Source organism: Aptenodytes patagonicus, chromosome 20, assembly GCF_965638725.1.
Source record: "Aptenodytes patagonicus chromosome 20, bAptPat1.pri.cur, whole genome shotgun sequence".
Classification (NCBI taxonomy): Eukaryota; Metazoa; Chordata; class Aves; order Sphenisciformes; family Spheniscidae; genus Aptenodytes; species Aptenodytes patagonicus.
Genome location: NC_134968.1, coordinates 959364 through 982423, shown reverse-complemented (window position 1 = coordinate 982423; position 23060 = coordinate 959364). Strand labels below are relative to the sequence as shown.

Sequence of the window (23060 nt, the reverse complement as noted above, 5' to 3'; positions counted from 1 at the left end):
CCGCTTCCCAGACCTGCTCCTGCTGCCTTTGTCCCTGGCTCGCTCCTGCCCTAGCCCAGCCTCCTATCGGAACTGACCATGGCAAGCCACGACGGACACGCAAAACTTCATGTCCTGCCATGCTCTGCAGCAGCCCGGGCCCCGTGCATGGTGGGCACCCACCTCCCCGTCCTCCCACCTCCCTTTGCGGCACGGCCAGGTGCCGCAGCAGAGGCAAGCAAACGCGCAAGGACAGAGGGGTTGATGCTGACAGCGAGCCAGAACGGCTGCGACTTTGTTCCCAGCTCCCTTTGATCATGTCCCCCCCATCTCCCCGCACTGGCAGCAACCGTGTCGAGCTGATTAGTGTCCTGCCAGTGACTGCACAGAACGAGCTGTGCTACAGCAGGCAGAGCTCAGAGCTGGGGGGTCAGCGACAATGTCCTGGCTCTCCAGTTGCCTCCCCGTGTCACGGTGGTGGGTATCTCACTGAACCGATGCAGCAATCGCAGCACCCTGAGCCACCGGTGCAGTGCAGACATGGCTACATGACCTGACTCCCCTCTCCAGGTCCCCCACCTCTGCCCGAGGAGTCCCCACACCCCCAGCCGTCCCCCGCAGGATGGATGCATGGGGCAGAGGTACAAACCCGCCAGGGATGGGGACGTGGGCATCCTGGGGCCACTCGTGTTTCACCCTTCCATCCCCCAGCATGTACACCCCAGCAGGCAAAACCCACAGCCCTGCCCCTGCCCGCAGCCTCGCATGGAGCTGCTGCAGGCAATCTCCTGCCTCCGGGCTCAGCCTGCGCCTTCTTGCCCAAAAAGGTGCCGTGGGAAAGCCCGGGGCGGCCGGCTGTCAGTGGTGGCTGTCCCTGGCCCCATCCCCATGCCGAGGAAGCCGCCAAACAGATGGGCAGCCCTGAAGTTGGTGGGTAACTTTGTGAACAGACAGTTTCCACCTCCCAGCACGATCCCTGCCTGGCGCCCGGCGCCGCTTCCCCGTTGCCCTCCCCGGGCGCAGCTGTCAGTTAGCGTTTCAGCTGAGAATATTTCTCCTGCCATCTGTTCCCGCTATGAAGCCGGGCTGCGGAAGGAGGCAACCACATTTGCCTGAGCAAATCACTTTTTTTAACCTGGCCTCTCGCAGCTCCATCCAGGTTTCACTCCATCAATCAGCAGGGCTCACTGCCGGCTGGCGTGTTTATCCCCCCGAGCTTGTTAAAGTGAGCGCTGCGCAGCAGCAGAGAGGAGATGCTGGTGATGCTGCCTAATGAACAAACATCTTAATTACTGGGAGTTTTTACCTCCTGACAGAGCAGACAGACACCTGGATGGAGCCGGCGTGCTAACGACCCAGCACAGCAACAGGCAAGGGAAGGGCTGGCAACGAGTCTGGGTGCAGGGCTGACGGTGGGAGCTGCTGCCGGTGCTGTGGGGCGGTGAGCGGGTGGCCTGTGCCTTGCTGAGCGTTGTCCCCGAGGCACAGGGAGAGGCCCAGCCTGCTTGTCCCCCCGGGGCTGCCACCTGAGCCCTCGGCCAGGCATAGCGGGTGCAGAGCATGGGAACGAGCTCATCCAAGGCCAGCCAGCCCCACGGGAGGGAACCACCAACACTTGGCCCAAGGAGGGCGATGGCCACCTTCACCCCGGCTGCCCCAAGGGGACTCACTGACCTTCCCCAGCTGACAGAAGAACAGGCTCAGGGCAACACGGGGCTGGGGGGTTATTTTATTCTTTGCTTTGGTCTATACAAAAACAACTTACAGAAATAATAAAATCTTCCATTCCTGAACCACACTCCAGTAACTGTCCATCCCTTTCTGGTGGAAGCGTTAAACCACCATCAGATCTAGAGCCTCTTTAAAAAATGTGTTAGATAAGGGAGGAGGGGACGGAAACACACCACTCACCAAAAAGAAGGGAAATGGGTTAAAATGTGCAACAGAGATCAGTACAAGGACACAGTTCCTAATGCTGGAGTCACTCCTCTACAGGTACTGGTAGGATAGGCAGGTACACAAAGTCAGCTCCCCAATGGCTGATCGGAAAGAATTAAACCGCAGACATCCCGATGGCTAAAACGAAGGTCCTGGGACACGGCACCCTTTGGTTTCAGCAAACTCTGGATTGGCCTGATTAAGTTAGAGTTCACAGAAAGCAAAAGGTTTTCCCGTGTTAGATTCCTTTCCTAGAACACTAACACGCAGAACAAATAGTGGGGAAGTTAGAAAGCACAAACTTAAAGACGGCAAAAGCCGTTGGCACCATATTAAAAATAAAAAAGAAATATATATTCATAGAAAAGACTATTTTGCCAATGAAAGGTCGCTAACGGTGCAGGGTTTGTGTGTTTTAAAGCTTCAGAAACAGTATCTTGGATGCTGGATGCGGCAGTAGGTGCTTAAAGCAGTCCCAGGAGGAAGGACCTTCTCCACAGACCCACAGCGAAGAAAAAAAATCAAAAAATAAAACCTCTTGTGGGAATGGAAAAGTTTGTCTTCTCAGGCACTTCTGTCTCCCAAGTCCTTCTTGTGAATACTCAGCTCTGGGGCCACCCTCTTCTGTATGGAGAAAACACCTGCGCGCAGCAGGAGAGCTCCCGTTACTCGACCGAGGGGGGGTTTCGAGGACACCAGGGCCCCCCGAGCCCATGGGGTGATGGGGATGCTGACCCGCGGCAGCACCGGGGACCCCGCGGCACACCAGGCGCCAGCAGCCAGCCCTGCCTCCCCCAGCCGCCCGCCCCACTCCAGGGCCGAGTGCGCTCTCGATAAGCGCCCGCACCCCACGTACATGCCAGCAACTACCTGGTGCGGGGGCTGCGGGGCGGGTTAGGCGAGCATGTGGTCAGCGAAGGGCGCTCGGACGCCATCGCTGTAGGCGTCCATGGGGTAGTCCCCGTCCATGTCCATGTGCATGTCGATGGGGTCCAGGGGGATGTCACCCGAGTACATGGGGCGGTAGCCGGGGTCCAGCTCTGCAGGAAAGGTACGCAGCAACCTCAGCTCCCACCGGTGAGAGACTTCTCCAGACCTCAGCCACCCTCCTGGTCCCCCTGCCCAGGGCAGCGTGTGGCACATGGCGCTGCAAGGGACACAAGGGCCACCCACCTGCCCCAAGCCTCTGGGCCAGCCCAGGCACACAGGGGAGCGGCTGCACGTGCTCCCCGGGGAGCTGAGCATCCTGCTGAGCATCCCCAGGCAGGCCAGGCTGGCACTTTGCTAGCAGCCACCCGAGAAAGGTTTTAAAACCAGCCTGGTTTGATGAGATGAGGCAACTGCCCCACCAGAGCACAGCCCACGGGGGGACCCCGCAGGAAGAGCTGGCGCTGTACTCACCATCTGAGTAGGGCTCGTTGATGGGGATCATGCTCTGAGCCTACGAAAGAAGGTGACACAACTGAAGAGGGGATTCGTGCTCACATGTGCACGATGCTCAGGGGCTACGTGGTGCCCAGCCCCATCCTGGGTAGCAGGTACCGCGACCCAGGGCTGCCAAAGAGCCAAGGCCACAGCCCATCCACCCCCCACTTCCCCCCGTTTGCCAGTCGCTCCTGTCCGAGCTCCGTCTGGAGGCGGCGGGGGAAGCAGGATGGGGCCGTCCCAAGAGGGCCTGGTTTCCCCAGGGAAAAGGACTCGTCTCCGTGCCCAGCGGGATGCTCACCGCCTCCCAGGCTGCTGGGTCGTGCTTGAAGAGGGAGTTGGTGAGCTCCACGGAGACACGCTTCCTGTAGTCGGGGTTCTTGTCCTCTGAGATTCGGAAGAGCACGGCAGCCGCGTAGGTGGCTGAAGAGGAAGGGTGGCAGCCTCAGGTCCCGGTGCCGTGCAGCACCGAAGCAACAGAAGATCCAGACCGGCTGCAGCTGGGGCGATGCCAGGTGGCAGAGAGCCCCTGGCACAGGGCCCGGCCCAGCAGCACTCACCCGTCCCCTCGTTCCTGGAGTGCAGCAGCTCCATCAGCGGAGCCGAGGCCCCCTCCGCATCAATGGCATCTGCCGCCTCCTTGTCCTGGGCCAGCTCACACAGCACGCCAGCCGCAACGCGCTGGATGTTCTCCACCGGTGAGTAGAGGAGCTGTCAGGAGAGATTAGCGGCAACGTGAAGCAGCCAGTGAAGAGCTGTTGTGCTCCTGATGTGGTCTGACATGCACGGGTGCCATCAGACGAGCACTGCAGCTCCCTGGCCCCGGCACTGCGGGGCTATGCCAGCCAGCCGGGAGGTGGCAGAGCCCAGCCCCCATGCCCCCCCCGCCCCTGACCTGTACGAAGAGAGGGATGGTGTTGAGGCGGAAGATCTCCATGCGGTTCATGGGGTCCCGGGCCAGGATGTGCAGTGCCCCTGTGCACCCCTCCACGATCTCCTCCATCTTCACTCCGTCCTGCCAGGGGACAAGCGCTCAGCTGGGGCGTCCCACACCAGGGCATGACCACCCTGAGCATGGGCACAGGCTACCCCCCAGGGACAGGTCAGCTTTTGGGGTGCCATGCTGTGCCAGGAGCAGGGCAGAGGGGCACCCCCGGCAGACCCTGCCGCAGGGACTCACTGTGTAGGGCTGCTGCGTGCCGGCTGCTACATGCCGCTGGGCGTCCTGGTGAGCCTTGACCAGCAGCTGGACCAGGCGGGGGATGACAGCGGCCTCCTGGAGCGGGGCATGGTTGGCCGGGCACAGGGCCAGGTTGCGGATCAGGCCTATGGTAGCCTGGAGGAGAGAAGGGGGGAAGGAGAGATTCATCTCGACCATGGATCACAGCAGCACGTGCTCCCCACGGGACCCTCCAGCCAGGCCCCCCTCCCCCTGCCTGTCCCACCCCATCCCCCTCTGTGGTGCAGGCTGACTTCAGCTTCCTCCCACACCGGATCCGGCCCCCTCCCCACGGGGGAGGCCAGGGCGAGTATTGATTCCAGCCAAGCAGCCGGCACGAGCCATTTCCTCCATCAGCTGCCGTCAAGGACGCCGCCCAACCGGACCAGGGCTGCAGTGGTAGCAGCCCGCCATCGCTCCGTGCACGGCACCAGCTGCAGACCCCCTCAGCAGCATGTCCCACCACGGGCGAGCAGCCGGGGGCTCGCTCAAGCCCAGTCACTGGCTTCCTCCGGCCCCCCACATCCCCCTGGCCCCTTACCTTGACCAGTGGCCACTGGTTGGGCTGGTTGAGGAGCTTGACGATAGCGGGGATGCCGTAGTTGAGCCGCACAGAGTTCTGAGCCATCTCGGCCTCAGGGTGCCGGCTGGTGAGGTGCCGGAGAGCGCAGACGGCCGGCTCGGTGATGTCCTCCTTGTCACCTGCCCGCAGGATGGTGTGGATCAGGGCCTCCACCCCATTTGACTGCGTCACCAGGGTCTTGTTCTTGCTGTTGTTGCAGGTCAGGTTGGAGAGGGTGCCGGTGGCACAGGTTAGCACGTTCACATCGTCGGAACTCAGCTGGTTCACCAGGATCTTGAGGACGCCATCCAGGCCCTCCTGCGGGAGCAGGGATGGGAGGTCAGACCAGCCCCCCTGCAGCCAGATCTGGGCTCAGCCAGTGGCTGGGCTGCAGCCCTGTGCCCATCCCCTGTGTCTCTCGCCCGGGCATGGGGAGCCAGAGCTGCTCCCCCCGGACGGGCCTGACACCCGGCTTTGGAGAGGAAGAGCCCTCTCCCGCAAGGATGGCTCCTGCCATTGCAGAGAGGATCCAGCCCCCAGCCATGCTCCTCCTCCCAGACCTGGCACCCTCTCCCCTCAAGACCCAGGCTTGTGTGGCTGCCCTCGCTGGAGCTCGCACACCCCTTGCTGTGGACCCCGGACCCCCAGCACCCCATATCCCGGCCACACACGCCCCCCCGGCTCTGCATGGGCCAGAGCAGGCAGCAATGGTGGAGAGGCAGCGTTTGCGCCTCCCACACTACGCCTTTCCCCATCCCCCCCGCAGCCAGAGCTGCTTCTCCGCGATGCCGGCATGGCGTGAGCAACAGGCACTCCCGACATGTGCAGCTTTACTTAGAGTTTAATGTCTCCAGCAGCTTTTCTCTGCTGGGAAGTGCAAACAATGCACCCGCCAGTGCTCCCTGAGCGGTCCTGGGGTGACCCCGGTCCCAGCCATGCCGGCAGGCAGCCAGCAGGGGGGCAGGAAGGAGTTAAAGGCGCCATGGCCGCATCCCCCCCTCAATCCGCAGAGCCAGGGATGGTTACACGCCAGCCCAAATAGTTTCCACGCTGCATCAGGCACTAATCTGCACAGAGGGGCGGCCCCAGCAGATGGGGAACACATCAGGAGGCAACAAAGGGCTGGGGAGAACAACCCCAGAGCAGAACTCGGGGTCACCCTCGCACCGGCTGCCACTCAGCCCCATGGGCACAACCACCTCGACAGCAGCTCTGATGGCAGCTCCCTCGCTGGGGAAGGAGCCGAGCAGGCGGCCAGCGCCAGGGCAGGCTGCCAGGGGCTCCTTGAGTCAGAGCAAACAGCAGCCCTGGCGATGCCCCACTGAGCACGTGAGCGACTGCCGGTGGCCTCAGCCCCCCGCTGGGGACACGGCAGGAGTGCTGGCAGCCGGCTGTCATGGGAAGGGCCCTGGGCAGTAAGCAGCCTCCTGCGATGCCAGGCAAACCCCTGCTGCAGCGGGGCTCAGGCACAGCTGGGCACCCCCTCGCTCTCCCAGGCACACATGCTGCCCCAGCCTGCAGCTCACAGGGATTGGAAATGGCACAAGGACATTGCTTTGGATTCAGTCTGGCACAAGCAGAGGGCGAGGGGCAGCCCGGCAGCTGGTACGGAAAAGCCTCCAAAATGCTGTGTTGAAGCACGACCCAGGGTCCCGCAGACTCACCTGTTTGGTAGCCACGTCAGAGAGGTTTCGCAGGGTCCAGAGACAGTTCTGGACCAGCCTGGGGCTGGAGCTGGTCAGGTGCTTGCCCAATGCCTGCATGCCGCCTGCCGGGGAAGGAGACACCAGCCCATCTGTAAATACCCAAAGCTGCCCCCGCAGAGAGGAGAAGGGAGAGACAGTGGGTCTGCGTGGTGAGTGGGGGCTGGGCACCACCCGACCGAGGCCTCCAACACACAATGCAGCCTCACGGCTTAGCGGAGGCTATATGTGGTGCGGGAAGACAGCTCCCGGCTGGCCAGCCAGGCCAGATCCTGCCCATGCATGGTGCCAGGAAAGCACCTCAGCAGCCTTTCAGAGCAAGAAACCAGGCCACACGCAGGTGGTTTCACCTGGCTGTGCAAGGCATCTGCCTGTCTTGCACATCAGCTGTGAGACGGCACCCTCAGCTGCATCATCCTGACGCCACCATCCTCCTCCTGTTTGACACCAGCTCTGCCGCAGCCCCCCAGCCCCTCTTACCAGCCTCAACGATAGCAGGCTTGTTGCTGGGACACACCGACAGCACCTTGAGCACCCGGCTCGTGGTCCAGAGCAGCTTCTCATAGTTGTAGCTGCGCATGATCTGCACCAGGGCCTGGGGTCCTCCGTTGGCCAAAATAATCAGCTGCAAGACGGAAGGGCCAGGGTCGGGGCATGCGGCAGCTCTGGGCTGCTGGGACCACCACTCAGGTTTCCCCAGCTCATGCCAGGACACAAGTCAGGCAGGAGGTCCAACCCCTCGGCATGCAGGAGTGCTTCAGGTCACCCCTGCCGGGGCCGTGCACTGCCACTGACACCCCCCCCGCCACCCCAGCCCTGCACACTGGGGTCCCTCGCCCCACACCGCAGGCAGGACGGGCAGCAGCCCCCCGCCCAGTGTCAGAGCAGGTCCAGGGACTGAACCTCCGCACGAGTCTGGGACGACTCGTGTGGAGGAGGAGAAGAGCAGCCAAAGAACAAAGATAGAGGCATTGCCCAGAGCAGCAGGGGGAGAAATGCAGCCGAGCCGATCTACCGGCCAGACTGGGACAGTCTGTGCTTTTGGGGACGCTCCACCTGTGAGAGATCAGATGTGGCAGCGTTGCAGACAGCACAACTGCTCTGCTGCTGGCTGTGGCTGAGGGGCACGTGGGCCAAGACGGCGAGAACTCCCACCCCTGCGCTCCCGGGCTTCTGTCTGCGAGGAGCAAGGTTGGGCAACCGCCCCCCTCCCTGCCTCCCCTGGCAGGACCCCGCGCCGCAGGGTAGGCCAGGCTCCCCAGGCCCACCTTGCTCTCCTGGTTCCCGTAGGCAAGGAGCTGAAGGCAGTCAGTGGTGATAGCTAGGAACTTGGGGTTGTTCTTGTTCAGCAGGGGAACCATCTTCTGCAGGCCATCAGCCAGGCGCACAGCCATCTTGGCCCCTTCCTGGTAGAGCAGCAGGTTGTGCAGGGTGGTGATGGCGTAGAAGAGGACCGACTCGACCGGCGAGCTGCAGGCAGGTGGCACAGAGCCACATCAGTGCAGGCAGCTGCCTCCGGGCTCACCAGGCTGCTAGCAGAGCCCCCAGAGCTGCCCCGAGCCCCAACTCCCACCCAGCACCCTGCAGCGGGACCTCGTGCAAGGCTGCCATGCTGCACGGCCCCGGGGCTGCCCTCCGGGAAGGGACACCTCCTCCTTGGGGCAGAGCAGAGACTGGGCCCTGTCTCCATGGACAAGGCAGCGTGGGGGGCCACTCCCATCCTCCTGCCCCCACACAGGCTCCAAATGCAGCAAACCCCTGGGGCTTTCACAGGCTAAAAGGCTCAAGGTCTCCCACACCCTTGTTTTGGCATCAGCAGAAGGAGGACCCACGTCTAGGCGCAGCACAAGCCCTCCCCTCCACTGCCCCCAGTCCAGGCAATCGCCTGGCTGCCAGCCCGGGAAGGACCGCTCGGCTCTGCCGTCCTCTCGGGACCCCCCCACCGGCACCCCCATACCTCAGCATCCTGACGAGGGCCGGGATGCCGCCAGACTTGAAGATGGAGAGCAGGCCCTCGCGGTGGTGCGAGAGGTTGTGCAGGATGCTGGTGGTGCAGCGGGCTGTGTCCAGGTCGCTGGTGCTCTGCATGGTGCGGACCACAGCCGCCACGATCTGGGGCGACTGCATCAGAGCACGGCGTGACGCCTCCTTCTTGGAGAGCTGGTTGACGATCATGGCTGCTTTGCTGACAACCACCTGGGGGGGGAGAGAAGCTGGTGGGTGAGAGGGGGTCTTGCTGCCGCCCGCTGCCCATTGCAGCAGGGACAGGAGGGATCCCACTCTGCTGGGCAAGAGCCAGCCTGGGGCTGCCGCACATCGTTCTGGGCAGGGCGGTGCTGGAGCGGCAGAGCCAGCACAGCCAGCGCAGGCAAGGATTGCTATTTTTAACAATCCTCATCCACAATGCTCCAGGAGCTACGCTGCATTTTGCAGCAGTGGGCAGCGTACGGTGGGGTCCACGGAGCACAGGCGTGCTGCAGGGATGGACAGGGGGAGGGCAGGGCGGGCCGGAGCACTGAGAGACGGCAAGAAGCGCTCAGTGTCTGTGCAAGGCCAGGGCAGGAGAGCCATGCCAGAGCAGCAAGGACAGGCTATGGAGATGCAGGTGGGCAGAGGTGGGCTCAGTCCTGTTGCAGCACAGAGGCAACTGCAGAGCTTTGCCAAGAGGAAGGAGCCGGATGGTGGCCGTGGAGCCCCACGAGGATGAGAGCCCAGCTGTGCTGCCGCAGCTGGGGAAGCGTGCACCGCAAGCCTGGCAGCTGAAAGCCCAGAGACACGCACAGGCAAACCACGCTTCCTTACCGGGTCCTCATCATTGAGCAGCTTGGTGAGCTCCGGGATGGCGCGGGTGGCCAGCTCGGCATCATCCTGGTAGTTGATGAGGTGCACGATGGCCGATTTCAGCATCTGCGAGGGCTCTGCCAGGCGCTGCACGTTGGTCTGCTGCCCCTCCAGCTGGGTGGTGATCAGCAGGGAGCGGTCCTCCACCGTCTCAGGGTACATGGCGGCCCGGACACGCTGGGCCCGGGTCATGGCCAGCTGAGCCTCCATGTCTGCTGCAGGGGGAGACCGGGAGGCAGCATTAGACTCAGTCTCTCTCTGAGGAGCACTCCCAGCCCTGCTTTCCAATTTCAATTAGCTGAGCCTGAGCTTAGCGCAACGACACCGGCAACGTCAGCAGTCCCAGCACGCTCTGCAAGGAGCCGGTGCTTCAAAGTGTAAACAGATACAGCAGCGCAGAGATAAGACAACACTCGATTAGGCAGCATGATTAGGCAGTTGTCACACAAGGCCCATTAATTAAAAAATTAAGGATATTTGCAACTTCGAACCAGCTGGCACTGGGTATTAGGAGAAGGACACGGAGGCCTTCCCCATTGAGGATGCTGGGACAAGCACGACCCGAGGGGCAGAGATGCTGCAGCAGCCACCCGCAGTCCCCACCTCTGCGGCACAGGGACCACGCAGGGCTCGGGAGGGCTCATCCTTCCCTATGGGGCTCTGCCCCCCTGGGGGAGCTGGTGATTAAACCTTCCAGGGCCCATTCCTGACAGGGGAACCGCAGAGGTGAGTGAAGCAAACCAGCCCTCTTTTAAGGGATAAAGCTGGGGGAAGCATCTCCTTTGGCTTTGGGGACTGTGTCTCTGCCTGCTTCGCCCTCGCAGCAGCGGGAGAAGACGGGCCGGCCAGCGGGGCTTTACGGCACATGCCAGCAGCTCTGCCAGCCACGCTGAGACAGGTTTCCCAAGCAGGCAGACAGGCAGCAGAGCAGACGGCCGATCCGTGGGCTGGGATCAGCTGTTCCTATCTCGAGCCAACCCACCGACGCACTCGGATGTCTGTGCACAGCTCAGCACCAGTGCGGGCTGGCTGCGCGCCGGCCCTATGCAAGAGCCTCTCGGCGCAGGGAAGGAGGACAAGGAGGGAGCATATTTTAGGCAGTAACAAATCCCGGGGTGTGGAGGAGTGCCCAGAAGGAGCACAGCTCGTGGGGGAGGCAGAGGAAGGCAGGAGCAGAGCAGCTGAGCTCACAGACATGCCCGGCCCCACAGCCCCTACCTTGCGCTTGGCTCTGGCCCTGGCTCCCTCCCTGGCAGTAGCTCGTGGTGGTCGTCTTCTTGATGGTGTACTGCTTTCCGTAGACCTCGTCATCGTCCCCGAGGCACTTGCTGCTGACAGAGGGCACCTGGGTGTTGACACCGGAGTGGATGCCCGAGTCATAGGTGTAGGTTTGCTGCCACTCTGTCACCTTGATCGGCTGCTCCATCATGTTCATCACCTCCATGGTTGCTCTGTGGGGCAGGAGGGAAGAAATTACGCCTCCAGCAGAGCCCAGGTCACCGTAGCACCCTCCTGCCCCTCTCCTGCACCGAACTGTGTGGCAGACCCCAGCGCGGCAGCCGGCCCCTGCGCAGCCCACAAGCGGATCGAGCAGATCGCTATCTGCCCTCCTCCCCCACGCGAGATGAAAGGCGGCACCGGGATGACGAACCCACAGCTCAGCACTTTGCTGCTCATGTTCAGACATGAACCGCGGCTGTAACCAGTGCAGACCGTGCGCGGCTGGCTGAGCCGTCAGCCAGCGCCTACCGCGCAATGCCGTGTCTCACCACCTTGGCGGCGAAGGTGTGAGCAGGCTCTGCCCAGCATGGAGGGACCCCGCAGCCAGACTCCCCGCTCCCCCGATGGCCAGGCCCCCCGCTGCTCCAGGTCCCCTGGCTGCCCACAGTTTCCGGAGACAGGACCTGGCAGAGAGCTGGGGACAGCCACAAGGCTGGAGCTCCAAGAATAAAACAAACCTTTTTAGAAGCCCTCTGGGACACTCCTAAAGCACCTAAAAATAACTAGGCAAAGCCACCGGCTCGGCTCTCCCGTGGGTGCTCAGCACCACAAGCACCCATGGCATGGTCTGGGGCTGGGTGCTCCTCATGCTGTGCCAAGCACCACACTGTGGCTGTGGGGTGCCGGGACAGGGCAGCCCAGCACATCCCAAAACTCAGGACAAACCAGCCAAGGTTGCTTGCGAGCAGGGCTGCGTTTCCCTTGTCTTTAATTTGGGGACGCAGGGGGAGGGCAGACGGCTCATGGATTAACCCCTGAGCTCATCGGGGCAGGCAGACGCTGCAGGCCTGTGAGTCACCAGCCCCGCATCCAGCCCCCGCCGCCCCCGGCATGGCCAGGAGGTGAGGGATGGAGGCAGGCAGGGAGGGATGGAGACAGCGCCCAGCCAGCCCTACCTGCGCCGACCCACCACCCAGGCACCCACCGGGATTTCTGCCCCTTCCTCCGGCCGCACAGGAGGCTGCGCAGGGGCGAGGATGAGTCAGAGTTTCAGAAGCAATAAAAGGCAAAGGGAGCAGCTGCCGCCCGGCATAGCTGGGCGCAGCAGCAACCGCACTTCCAAACAGAGGCGTAATTACCACCTCCACCAGCACTGATTCATGCAGCAAGCTGGACCAGGGCGGCCGCGTGCCCCTGGCTCCGCTCCAGCAGCCGGCACAGCTTGGGGCTCACAGGGACCAGCCAGGCTGGTGTGGCAGCCTCAGGCCCCAGCACCCTCCTCGGGGGAGCAAGGGGAACGGGGGAGACAAGCCCCCCGCTGGCCCCAGCCCCCTGCCATGCCAGCGGCTGAGTCAGGGCGTCGGGTTGCCGAGGACGCGGCTTGCGCGGGGCAGCCTGGCGGGGCACGGCGCGCACGGGCTTGGCGCGGCTCGCCCCAGCGCTGCCGGCTGTTCCCAAGGAGCGGCTGAGCCCTCTCAAGTGGCACAGGCCAGTGCTCACAGAGAAAAATCCCAGCCTGGGCACAAACAATCATTCCCATGGAGCAGCGGCTGGGTGGGAGGCAGGAGCCCCGCCATGCTCCCATCCCCCTGGCTGGATGCATCCTGCATCCCACCATGTCCGTCCCCCAGCCACCTTCCCGGAGCCACTGCAGGGCACTGCTCCTGTCAATTCAATGTTTTTTGAGCTGTCAAGCAGCAATCCACAGACTAAGTACTGCTCTGGCTTTAATGGGTTGTGCATAATGAATGTTTATAAGGCAGCAAGAGAGGGACCCACTAATGGAGGCCAGCGGGGGCAGATCATTCCCACGGCAGGGCGCAGGCAGGAGCTGGGGTTTCCGTTTGGTGCGGCAGGGCAGTGCGTGATGCACAGCGCCGGGGGCGAGGGGCGAGCCCGGCTCTGCTCCCCGCCCTGCGCCAGAGCAGGGTTCGGCCAGGAGAGCCCCTGTGCTGAGCCAGGAGTGCCACAGTGCCACACACCCCTGTGTGTATTCACGAGCTGTTGCATCGGTGTTTGGGAGAGCAAGTCCTCCCAACTGGGTCACCCTGGCCATGGTGGCAGAACCTCCAAATTTTGTTGGGAAGCCCAAGAAAAGCAATGCCAAATCATGCCTGAGGAAGCATGGTGGGCAGGAGAGTGCTCTGCTGGCACCAGTGGGGCAAGTCGCAGCGGTGCATGAGCTGGTGTGAGCCAGGAGCTGGCGTGCAGAGCCCCGGCAGCAGGGCTGTGGCCAGAGGGACCCCAGCACACCCAGGCCGACACTGGAAAACTGCCCTGGACAGGGTGGGCAAGGGGAGAGCAGAGCCAAGGGCAGGAAAGCTCCCTGCACCACAGAGGGGGGTGCGAGGACTGTGAGCACCCACCCCAGCCAGGGCAGGGACCCCCAGGCAGCAGCGACCTGGAGCTGGCAGGAAGAGCTGGTGCTGCCTGCACCATCGGTCGACCGGTAACAGCTGCTCTACAATTTACAGGCATTTGACAGGCACTTAATTTTTCAAACCTCCATGAGTTCAGCTCAGACACCGGCTTCTTACAGAAGCCTGCATTATGCATGAGCCACCCCCCTGCCACCTCCTCCGTCTGCACCCCAGAGACATCAAAAGCCAGCAAAGCTCCTCAGAGCCCAGACACAAGCTCAGGTGATCGGCCCCAGTATAAGCTCCAAGCAGGAGAACGGGTCCAAGCTAATGAGCACTGTGTTAGACCCATCTGAACACGGCACCCTGCAGAGGGGGGAGAGGGGCCACCGGGGATGGGTGTTACACAGCTCGGAGGACTCTCCATCCCCAGGAGCCCCCCAGAAGGGACCACAGATGCCTCATTAAACACAGCCCCTGTCCTTCCCCTGGAGCATCACCCTGCCAGCAGCCCCTGGGGGGTTTGCTCACAGCCACGGGCAGCCAGCAAGGCTGGCAGCACCCAAGGTGAGGAGGGCAGTGGAGCAAATATCAGATGCTCCAGCAGCGAGCAGTGACATCTTCTGAATCCTGTGTCAAGCATACTCTGCTTGTCACTCAGAGAGGGCCAGACACCTGACATGAGCTTCTCCCCCATCCTCCACAGCTGGGTTCTGTCCCCAGATGTCCTCCCTCCTCCTCAGTGGGATCAGAGCAAGACAGGCAGTCCCCCAGGCAAGGGATGCTGGTTACGCCTGGGTTCACCTTCAGCAGGAGCTGTTCACCAGCAATGCTTTTGGTGGTGAACGGCTGCAGTGGGGCAGGACCCCTGCCATCCCCAGGAAGCAGTGAAGGGGAGTGCAGCAGTTCACGCAGGAGGGAGAAGCCAGGTATATTCAGGGCAGGTATTTTCACATGTGCCCTAGAGGGGTCAGCCGTGAGCATGAGGGATGCTTGAGTGGGCTCTAGCCCCCTCCATGACCAGGCCTGTCAGTAGGACAATTGCTGCTGAGCCCGGCCCTTATCTCCTTCCCATTGGGCTGTTATTAACCAGAGCGGTACCACCAAGTCCCAGCTGAGCCCCCTGCCTGCACAGAGCTGGGACCCCCAGGGAAACAGGACTCTCTCCCAGGAAGTGAGAAACCCCCCAGGAAACAGTGAGGCAGATGTGGGGGACCCCACAGAGGGGACAGCAGGTTTGGGGGAGCACCTCCAATGGCACCATGTGGGACATGGGGCTGCACGGGGGGGGGTGGCTGAAGCCCCTGCCAGGGGAGAGCCAGGAGAAGGTTAATCCTTCTCCCACCACTTCCCGCAGCCAGGAATGCCAGGGAAGGCAGAGGAAGCTCCCGCGGCTGTAAGGCACCGGCCAGCAGCTCATCCGCCCCCAGAGCCATTTGATCAGCATCCAGGCGGCATGGCCCCCGAGACACTGTCTGCAGAGGAAGTCTCCAGCAAACACGCAGCCCTGGGCCTGACCAGCCCTTCCCTCCGGCTGCTGGGAGAAGCCTTCAGCCTCACGCAGGCAGGACACAGCCGACAGATGTACAGCTGAGCTGCCCGAAACAGCAGCAGGGAAGCCATGAATGCTGTGTCATGCAAAAATAGGTATTGCCCAGGGACTTCTTGGGGGGGCAGCAGTCCCTGGGGTGAGCAGCCATGACCCCCAATGGGAGGTCACCCCTAAGTGAGCAGGAAGGGGGCACTGAGCACCCCCACATCACAAGTCCCAGGCAAGGGCTGCACAGGAGCAGGAACCAGGACCTGGGGGTCAGTGGGTGTGAGAGGCAGCCTGAGCACATCACATGCGGCTCCAGCCTGCCCTTGCCCCTGTGCAGAGCCCACTGTGCTGTCCAGCCCGGAGCAGCGTGGGATGCCGGCCAAGGGGCTGCCGTAGCCCTCCGGAGAGCCCCATCCTTGCACACATCCTTCCCAGCCCCACCGGGAACAGAAAGCAGCAGTGCTGGGAGTACCCCCGCTCAGGAGCCACGCTGTGCGAGGGGGTGAGCTCGACTGCATGAAGCACACGAGCGATTGTAATTACAGTCACTTAGGCTTTTAAGAAAAGGAAAGAGGCAGTTAAGGCAATTCAACAAATGCAATGTGAGAAAAGACTATTTTAGAAGCACTTACGCTACACACAAGTGATCTCCGGTCCTCCCCACCCGCCTGGAGAAGCCAGGGGATTAGTGACTGCTTGCTCAGACAGCAAGGCTCGGGGAGAGCAGCCTCGACAACGGGCAGCAGCAGAGCCCTCCTAGGGGCAAGGGCACCCAGGGCTCGGTGCACCCGGGAGAGCTGCACCCCGAGGTCCCCCATCACCTGCAACCCCCTGCCCAGAGGCACCCAGAAGTGACACCATTGCACCGACAGCTAATGAAGCTGGGGCAGCAGCTAATGAAGCTCCCACAGACGCTGCAACAGACCCAGCGCTGTACAAAAGCTTCAATGGTTTTGAAGAGGATCCCTCGCAGGAACACACAGCAGGAGAAGGCAGAGAAAGGAGCTTTTCAAGACCTCACCAGCATCAATGGGAAGTGTTACGAGTCAGATCCCGGCTACCACAAGCCCTTTCAATGGGGCTTTACAGTGAAGATAAGTGGAAGAATTCAAAGGGGAATGAGAGCAGCTTGAAGTTTAATGAGGATGAGACGGGCAACCGGCCTCTCGTTAGAAAGCGGGCTGTAACGGCATGAGGCCACCCCAGCCCTGCACACAAAGGAGCCGATAGCCTTTGTTCATCAGCGCTCACACGTCTGGAGCGGCTCCCAGCCACCCCAACAGCTCTGACAACTTCAGGTCACTCGGGGAGGGCAGCGAGGGGTGCAAGAGCCACTCTTCAGACCCAGGCTCCCTCACTGGAGGAGGGTCTAAAACCCTATTTGTTTTCCAGCTGCTCCTGATGAGGTTAAGTTTGAGCTGCTGAAAGCCCCATGCAAAGCCCCCGCTCCCACTATTCAGACAGCACCAGGGGTACCGCATCCGCCCTGAGCGCGGCGAGACTAGGCTCCAGGTGGCAGAGCCGGCCCCGGCAGCGCAACATCACTGCCACAACCCGCTCCGCTCAGCTGATGCTCTCCATCAAAGCAGAGCACGTTCCCCAAGCCTCTGGAAGTGCCTCGCCTTAACCCAAATTAACAGCTACTGACAGCTCCAGCACATGCCAAGTCCAGGCTGTAATATTTTGGCACTTCACATCCCAAAATGACAAGGTATTATCCATCAAGTGCTCTCCCGTTGCGAGAGCACATGCAATGCCGGGCATGACACCCACCCTCCTGCAGTACACTGAGGGGCTGCCGAGCCCTCGCACAGGGCACCACGGCCCCGGGAACCACTGGGCACCCAGGGGCTTGTGCAAGAGCTGTGCCAAAGCATCGTCCACTGAATCACGGCTCAGTCTTCCCTGGGGAGCTCCGCTGCCCACGCCGTGCCCTGCTGCAGCCCCAGCTTACCCAGTGTTACTTCCCTGCCCCACATGCACAGCACTGCTGGGCACCGACATGGATCCAGCAGCTCCGTTGCACCCCGATTTGGGGGCAGCTCCCCCTCGCACAGCTCCAGTGCCATGCCTGGCCAGCTCTGCCTGCGTGGGGCGAGCCCCACGACAGGACCCAGCCCAGGGAGGGGTTTCCCAGGGACATTCATGCATCAAAGACCCATCATGGGGTCTCTGGCAGAGCATCTTCTCTCCCCGCATCCCTGCTTGCTGGCACAGACACCACCATCCACGGAGACAGAGGGATTGGGAGGACCCATGTGGGCACAACCCCTCCTCAATAAAAGTTTGCTGGTCTAATTAGAAACGCTGCTGGGAAAGATGGGAACTCATCACTTGTCCATGGAAAGGAGAACTGGCATGATGCAATTAATCACAATAACTCCATCTGGATAAGAAAAAAATAATCATTATTTCGTTCTTAAAGGACAACTTGTTCTTTGTGCTCTTTAAAACATGATAATTGCAGGCTTTAAATTTAGGCTTTGAGGCTCACAGGCTGCTCCCAGCTCCACTCATGGTGTCCAGAAACACAGGATTTTACCACCTGGCCCTGATGCTGCCAGAAGAGCCGAGGCAACAGGGAGGGACACAGGGCTGCTGAGCCCCGGCTTAATTTCTCCATCCAATTGCATTACATCTGTAAAGTTCAGACGCTTCACAAGAAATTATCACCAACACCCGTCAGCACCCGGCCTGTCAGAGCAAGTTAATGATTTGTCACCAGGGTTCTGCCTGCGCGTCACAGCGATTACGGCAGGGCTCCTTACAGCAGCCAAAGGTCTCTCCCCCACCAGCGAAGCACACGCACTTTATCCAGCCATCCACCCTCAAAAGCCATGTGAGACCGCGGCGCATCCCACACCACAGGGTCCGCGTCTCCAGCACTGGAGCAGGCTCCCCTCCGGGAGGGCACTGCTGCTCACTTGCCTTCACTGCCTCCTGCGGGTTTGATCACCCAGGTGTGGGATATTCGGAAAACACCGAGCATCCCACCTTCACACCCTCCACCCAGCTGCGAGCTCCGGCTGCTGCTCAGGGTCTCGGAAGGAGCCTGAGGACTCGCTCAGTTCAAACGAGCGCAGCCATTGCAGGTCTGCAGGCGCAGCATGAGGCTCCTGCCCTGTTTGCAAAGCAATTTCGGAGCCGAGCGACCGAGGCATGTTGAAATGCCCCCAGGCCTGTCAGCAGCCACAGCAAAACCCATCAGGGCTGGCATATTTAGAGAAGGGTATTTCAAACCTCTGCCTAATTAGAAACATTTTCATCTCCCCCCCCCCGCAGCCGTGGACAAGCCGTGCAGCATTCCTGTGCCAGAGGTGGGAAGCGGAGGGGGTGAGGAGCTCTGCCCATCGAGGCACCTGTGCACAGGAGCCTGCACGGCTCCAAAGCCAACCCAGTTTAAGCACAGACATGGTGTTTAGCTGCTTAGGTCAAGTTTTAAGACTTCTTTGGAGAGGGAGTACCTGCGCCTTCACACCCCTGCTGTCCTCCACCACTTCACCAAACAGTGTCCATGGGGAAGGGGGGTAAAGCCAACCCTCCCAAAGCAGAGAACGCTGCAGCAATTCAAGGGACCAATGCAGCCCTGGTGTCCTCCCGAGCTGCCATCCGCACAGACCAACCCAAAACACCCCACAGTCTCACAGGACTGAGAGCCACCACCCAAGCCTCAGCTCTGGGTGATGCTGGGTGCCCCACACACCCTGTCTAGGTGGAAAAGCACCAGCTGAAAACAAGGTAAAAGCTGAAGTCCAAGGTAGGCTTGTACTGTTTTAATGGAAATTAAATTTCTTTTTAACTTCTGTTAATTAGAAGCCAGTCTAATTTAAACCTTCAAGACTAGCGCAAGCCTCAGTACAGATGCTGCAATTAAAGTCTTGCAAGTTCTCTGCAAAGAGCCTCCGCTTCCCCAGCTTGCAAAGCGGGGGCCAAGGGCAGCTCCGCTCCCCAAGGCTCTGCCATCTGCGAGCGGCAGCGAACCCAGCAGAAGCGCCGTCTTAAACCCTGGAGATCTGGAAGTGCGATAAAAAGCCAAATCCCATCAAGTGCTCCCACACCAAACCACAGCCTTGAAGGGAAGCCATCATCACAGGAACAGCCTCAGCTGAAAGAGCCATGCAGCTGCACCACAGTTGCCTGCCCCAGCTGCTAGAGCTGATTAAGGATTTCAGGTGGGGGAAACAAAGGGGAGAGTTAATGGGATTAGGACAGCACTGAATATTACACTGAAATACAGCACTGGGACCAGAGGGGAAATTCTCCAAGGTCCCCAGCTGCAGCCAAGCCATGAGCCGCCTGCACTGCTAACGTGGTCAGTGCTCCAGGGACAGTGCACAAATCTCTCATATGCCCAGGCCCGGCAGACCACCCCCCCGCCCCCCCCCCAGCAGCCCAGCTCGGCCCCACTGGGATGCACGCACTTCCTGGAGCCGGTGAGGACACACCACATCGCCCAGACAATAGACTGTGAACGCCATTGTCTGGAAGGGAGGGCCCTGCTGCAGCCACCCCCACCTTCCCCCAGTGCCCCACGAGCCCCCCAAGCATTGAGGACCCACATCTCCCCCAGCACCCACACAGGAGCCAGCCCTGGAGGGGAAAACACCCCTCAGCCACTGATGCCAGGAGTTCTGTGCATTCCCTTCCTGATGGCCAACTTGTTTAAACCAAATTAGCAGTAAAATGGGTTTTTCATGACACTTTATGGAAATCCTCCAAAGCAATGATTACAGACTTCAGATGTGCAAAGACTGTTTCATTGGGTACCCCACATCCTTCCAGCCTACTCTGATAAAACACCAACAAGGACACAGAAAGGGACCTTAAAATCTCCCCAGCGCCGTTACCGGCTGGGCCAGACACCCGCTCCCCCCAAGAGCGGGGCCAGGAGCAGACCCCACGGGCAGCGCACTCGCCCTGGATGTGGATGACAGCCCTGAGCAAACGCCCCCGGCAGCTCCGGCACCGCTCCAGCCCCGTCCCCGAAGCAGCTGGCAGAGAGACGCTTCGCCCCCGGCTCCCCGCCAGCCTGATGGCAGACAGACACAAGACCGACGGGTGTCGGGGATGGCAAGCAGCACCAGTGCCAAAACCAGCATGACATGGGCTGGAGCAGGAGGTGCAGCAACTGCGGGGGCCGGACCCAGCTGGGTCACAGGGCATCCCTGGCCCCCACCACCCTCCCAGCATGGGGAAGCCAACAGGCAACATCACCCCAGACATGGGGCTCGCCCAGGCACCCTGACAGCATCACGGGAAAGCCAGGGGGGTGCAGGGACGCTGCAGCCTGGCAAAAGTGGGTGCAGGCTGCTGCCTTCACACCGTGCAGGCACAACAGCGGCGCAGGTCACCCAGGGCCGTCCCCGGCAGGCGGCCGTGCCCTCTCAGCAAGCATTCACGCTCCTCTCGCAGCACAAATGTCTCTCCAAGTTGCTCATACGACAGCCTACGTTCTCCTTCTCCGGGCAACTCCCAGAAACGTTTCAGCATTATCCTTTCATCTGTGCTGTAAACCTGATTAATTAAGCTAATCACTCAGCTAACGCAATCAGAGTGCTCTCCCCTCTCCAAACACCAGACAGAAAAAAGACAGCCGAGTTTCGCTCCCCCGTGTCCCCCTGCGCGGATACCCGCTGCCAGCCGCTCGCGGGGGGCTCAGCTGGGAAACCCCCGGCCGAGCAGAGCGGCGCCCAACGCTCCCCCCGTCCCGCGGCGGGGCTGCCCGGGTGACACCAGGCCGCCCCGATTCCTTCTCGGCCCCCCGGGGCTCCCAGCCGCGGCAGCCCGGGAAAGCGCTTCGCACACCCGGCTGCAGGCGAGGGGCAGCCCACCGGCACCGCGGGCGGGGACGGCAGCGCCGAGGGGCCTCCGGTGCGGCCTCGTCGGCAGCGTTCGGCCACCGGGAATGACTCACGGCACGCCGGCCGTGGCTCCGAGCAGCCACGGTTTACGTAAGAGCCCCACGGCCACCTGGGCGAGCAACGTGCCAAGGCCTCGCCCGCAGCCCCGCCGCCGCCTCGCCCGTGGAGCCGCGACTCCCAGCGCGGCCGGGCGGTGCCGGGGACGAAGCCGCCGCCTCGCACCGGGGCGCGGGCCGGGGGGGGGGGGGGGGGGGGGGCGCAACTTGCAAACTCGCTCCCGCGGCGCCGGGCGGGGAGTGAGGGCCGGGAGAGCCCGGCCGCCCGCGGGGACTCGCCCCGGGGACCCGCCCGACCGGATCCGCGCAGGCTGGGCTCGGCCGCCGACAGCCGCGGCGCTCGCCCCGGCCCCACGCGGGACAAGCCGGGGCTCACGGGCAGCACACGGCTCCGCCGCCTGCGGGGAGCCCCGCCCCGGGCGGCGGCGGGACCGACCCGGGGCGCCTGGCGCTGCCCGGCCCGGACACCTGGTTCCTCCCGGCCCCGAGCGCGGCCGCTCCCCGGCCCCGCGCGGCGGAGCCCGCCCAGCCCCGGCGCTCCCCGGCCCCCCACGCCCGGGCCCGCCCGGGCTCCGGGCCCGGCAGCCCCGGCCCGGCCGGGCCCCGCTCACCTGCGCGGCGCTCCCCCTGCGCGGACACTGGCGGCCGCCCCGCTCCGGCCCGAACAAAAGGAGAGCAGCGCCCCGCGCGCCGCCCCGCCCCCGCCCCGCCCCGGCAGACGCCCCGCCCCCGCGCCGCCGGACCGCTATTGGACCGCCCGCACGCCCGTTAATCCCGCGGCGGGCCGGGCACCGCCCCCGCCGGACGTGTTTATCCGCTCTCCATTGGCGGGGGGCGCGGCCGCCCCGCCCTTCGCCGGCAGGCGATCGGGCAGCGGGGCGGGGCGGGCGGAGCGCGGCGGCGGGCGGGGTAGGGCGCGGCCGCGAGAGGGACCACCTGGGTGACGTCACGGGGCGGGGCCGGGGCGGGGCCAGGGACCCTCCCCTGGGGAGGGGGCGGGGCCGGGACGTACCTGGGCAGGGCGGGGGGCAGCCCCGGGGGTGCGTGGGGCGCTGGGACCCCCGGGCACGTCCGTGGGGTGCGGGGACCCCCCGAGGGCCGTGGGGTTGCTGGTTCCCCCCGGGGGGGTGTGGGGTGCGGGGACCCCTCCCTCGCCGGGGTGTGCACGCGGGGTGCAAAGAGCCCCAGGGCAGGCGTGGGGTGCGGGGTGGGAGCTCGGCACCCCGCGGCCTCGCCCCTGCGTGCCCCCCCGGGCAGCGCCCGCCTGTCCCCACACACCTCCAGCGTCGCCCGTGGGCTGCAGACACCCCGGGCCCCGCGGGGGCTACAGCGTTGCTCTGCGGCCAGCAGCCGGCCGGGAGGGGCCGGAGGGGAGCAGAGCGCGGGGCCGTGGGCAGGGGGCCTCGGGGCTGCCCCCTGCAGCCCTGCCGCTCCCCGGTTGTCCTCCCCGCTCCCGCTTGTCCCGGCCTGGCCAGGCCGCGATCAGGGCCCTGGTGCAGCCGCGCCGTGGGCGCCGCGTGGGCCAGCCCCTGCCTCCTGCATCATTTACGGTGTTTGCATCGATCGGTGCCCGGGCACGGAGCCGGCAGTGCAGCAGCGGCGGGGCAGGGTCCGGCCCTGGAGCATCACCCAGCCCCGGGAAGGGGCTCCACACCGCCCAGGTGGGGAAACCGAGGCAGGAGCCCAGCAGCAGCAGCAAGAGGCACTGGGGAAGGGCTCGGGCGGCTGACGGCAGCCTGCGTCACCTCCGTCCCTGGCCAGACTGGTCCAGCCGGGTTCTGCCGCCGCGTCCTGGCTCTCCCTCTTCCCACCAGCCCCAGGTGAAGCCTCCGTCACCCAGCGCCCGAGTCACCAATGAGCGCCCGGTGCCAGGGCACATCCCAGCCCATGGTGGGGATCCCTGGGCCTCCTGCTCCCCAGATTTGGGGATGGGGGCGAGGGTACACATCCTGCACCCCCCCGCCATCAGCCCCTGCACAGTCCTCTGCCACATCTGGCTGCAGGCACTGACTCAGTTGGGAAACCACAGCTCTGGAGGGAGGTGAGAGACGAAGCTTCAACCACCCCTGCAAGAAAACAGGATTTCATTGCTGTGCACAGAGCCGGGGATCCAAAGCACAGCGAGAGTCCTCCCAG

The 23060-nt window shown here is 63.0% G+C and overlaps 1 protein-coding gene across 2 annotated transcripts; it reads right to left on the bottom strand.

Moving 5' to 3' along the window:
• Positions 1 to 1693: 1693 nt before the first annotated feature.
• JUP (junction plakoglobin) lies at positions 1694 to 21597 on the bottom strand. Of its 2 annotated transcripts, none has more exons than XM_076356608.1 (15): positions 21536 to 21597; positions 10886 to 11118; positions 9629 to 9882; positions 8784 to 9022; positions 8095 to 8296; positions 7307 to 7451; positions 6788 to 6891; positions 5103 to 5441; positions 4523 to 4678; positions 4238 to 4357; positions 3903 to 4053; positions 3644 to 3765; positions 3319 to 3358; positions 2788 to 2957; positions 1694 to 2558 (listed from the first exon to the last, which is right to left on the bottom strand). In XM_076356608.1, the coding sequence occupies exons 2-14, from the start codon at positions 11109 to 11111 to the stop codon at positions 2812 to 2814; spliced, it is 2244 nt and encodes a 747-aa protein (XP_076212723.1). In that variant the 5' UTR covers positions 11112 to 11118; positions 21536 to 21597; the 3' UTR covers positions 1694 to 2558; positions 2788 to 2811. The 2 variants fall into 2 exon arrangements, with proteins under 2 accessions (XP_076212723.1, XP_076212724.1); XM_076356609.1 differs by having other exon boundaries at positions 9629 to 9879.
• Between the last annotated feature and the right edge of the window lie 1463 nt (positions 21598 to 23060).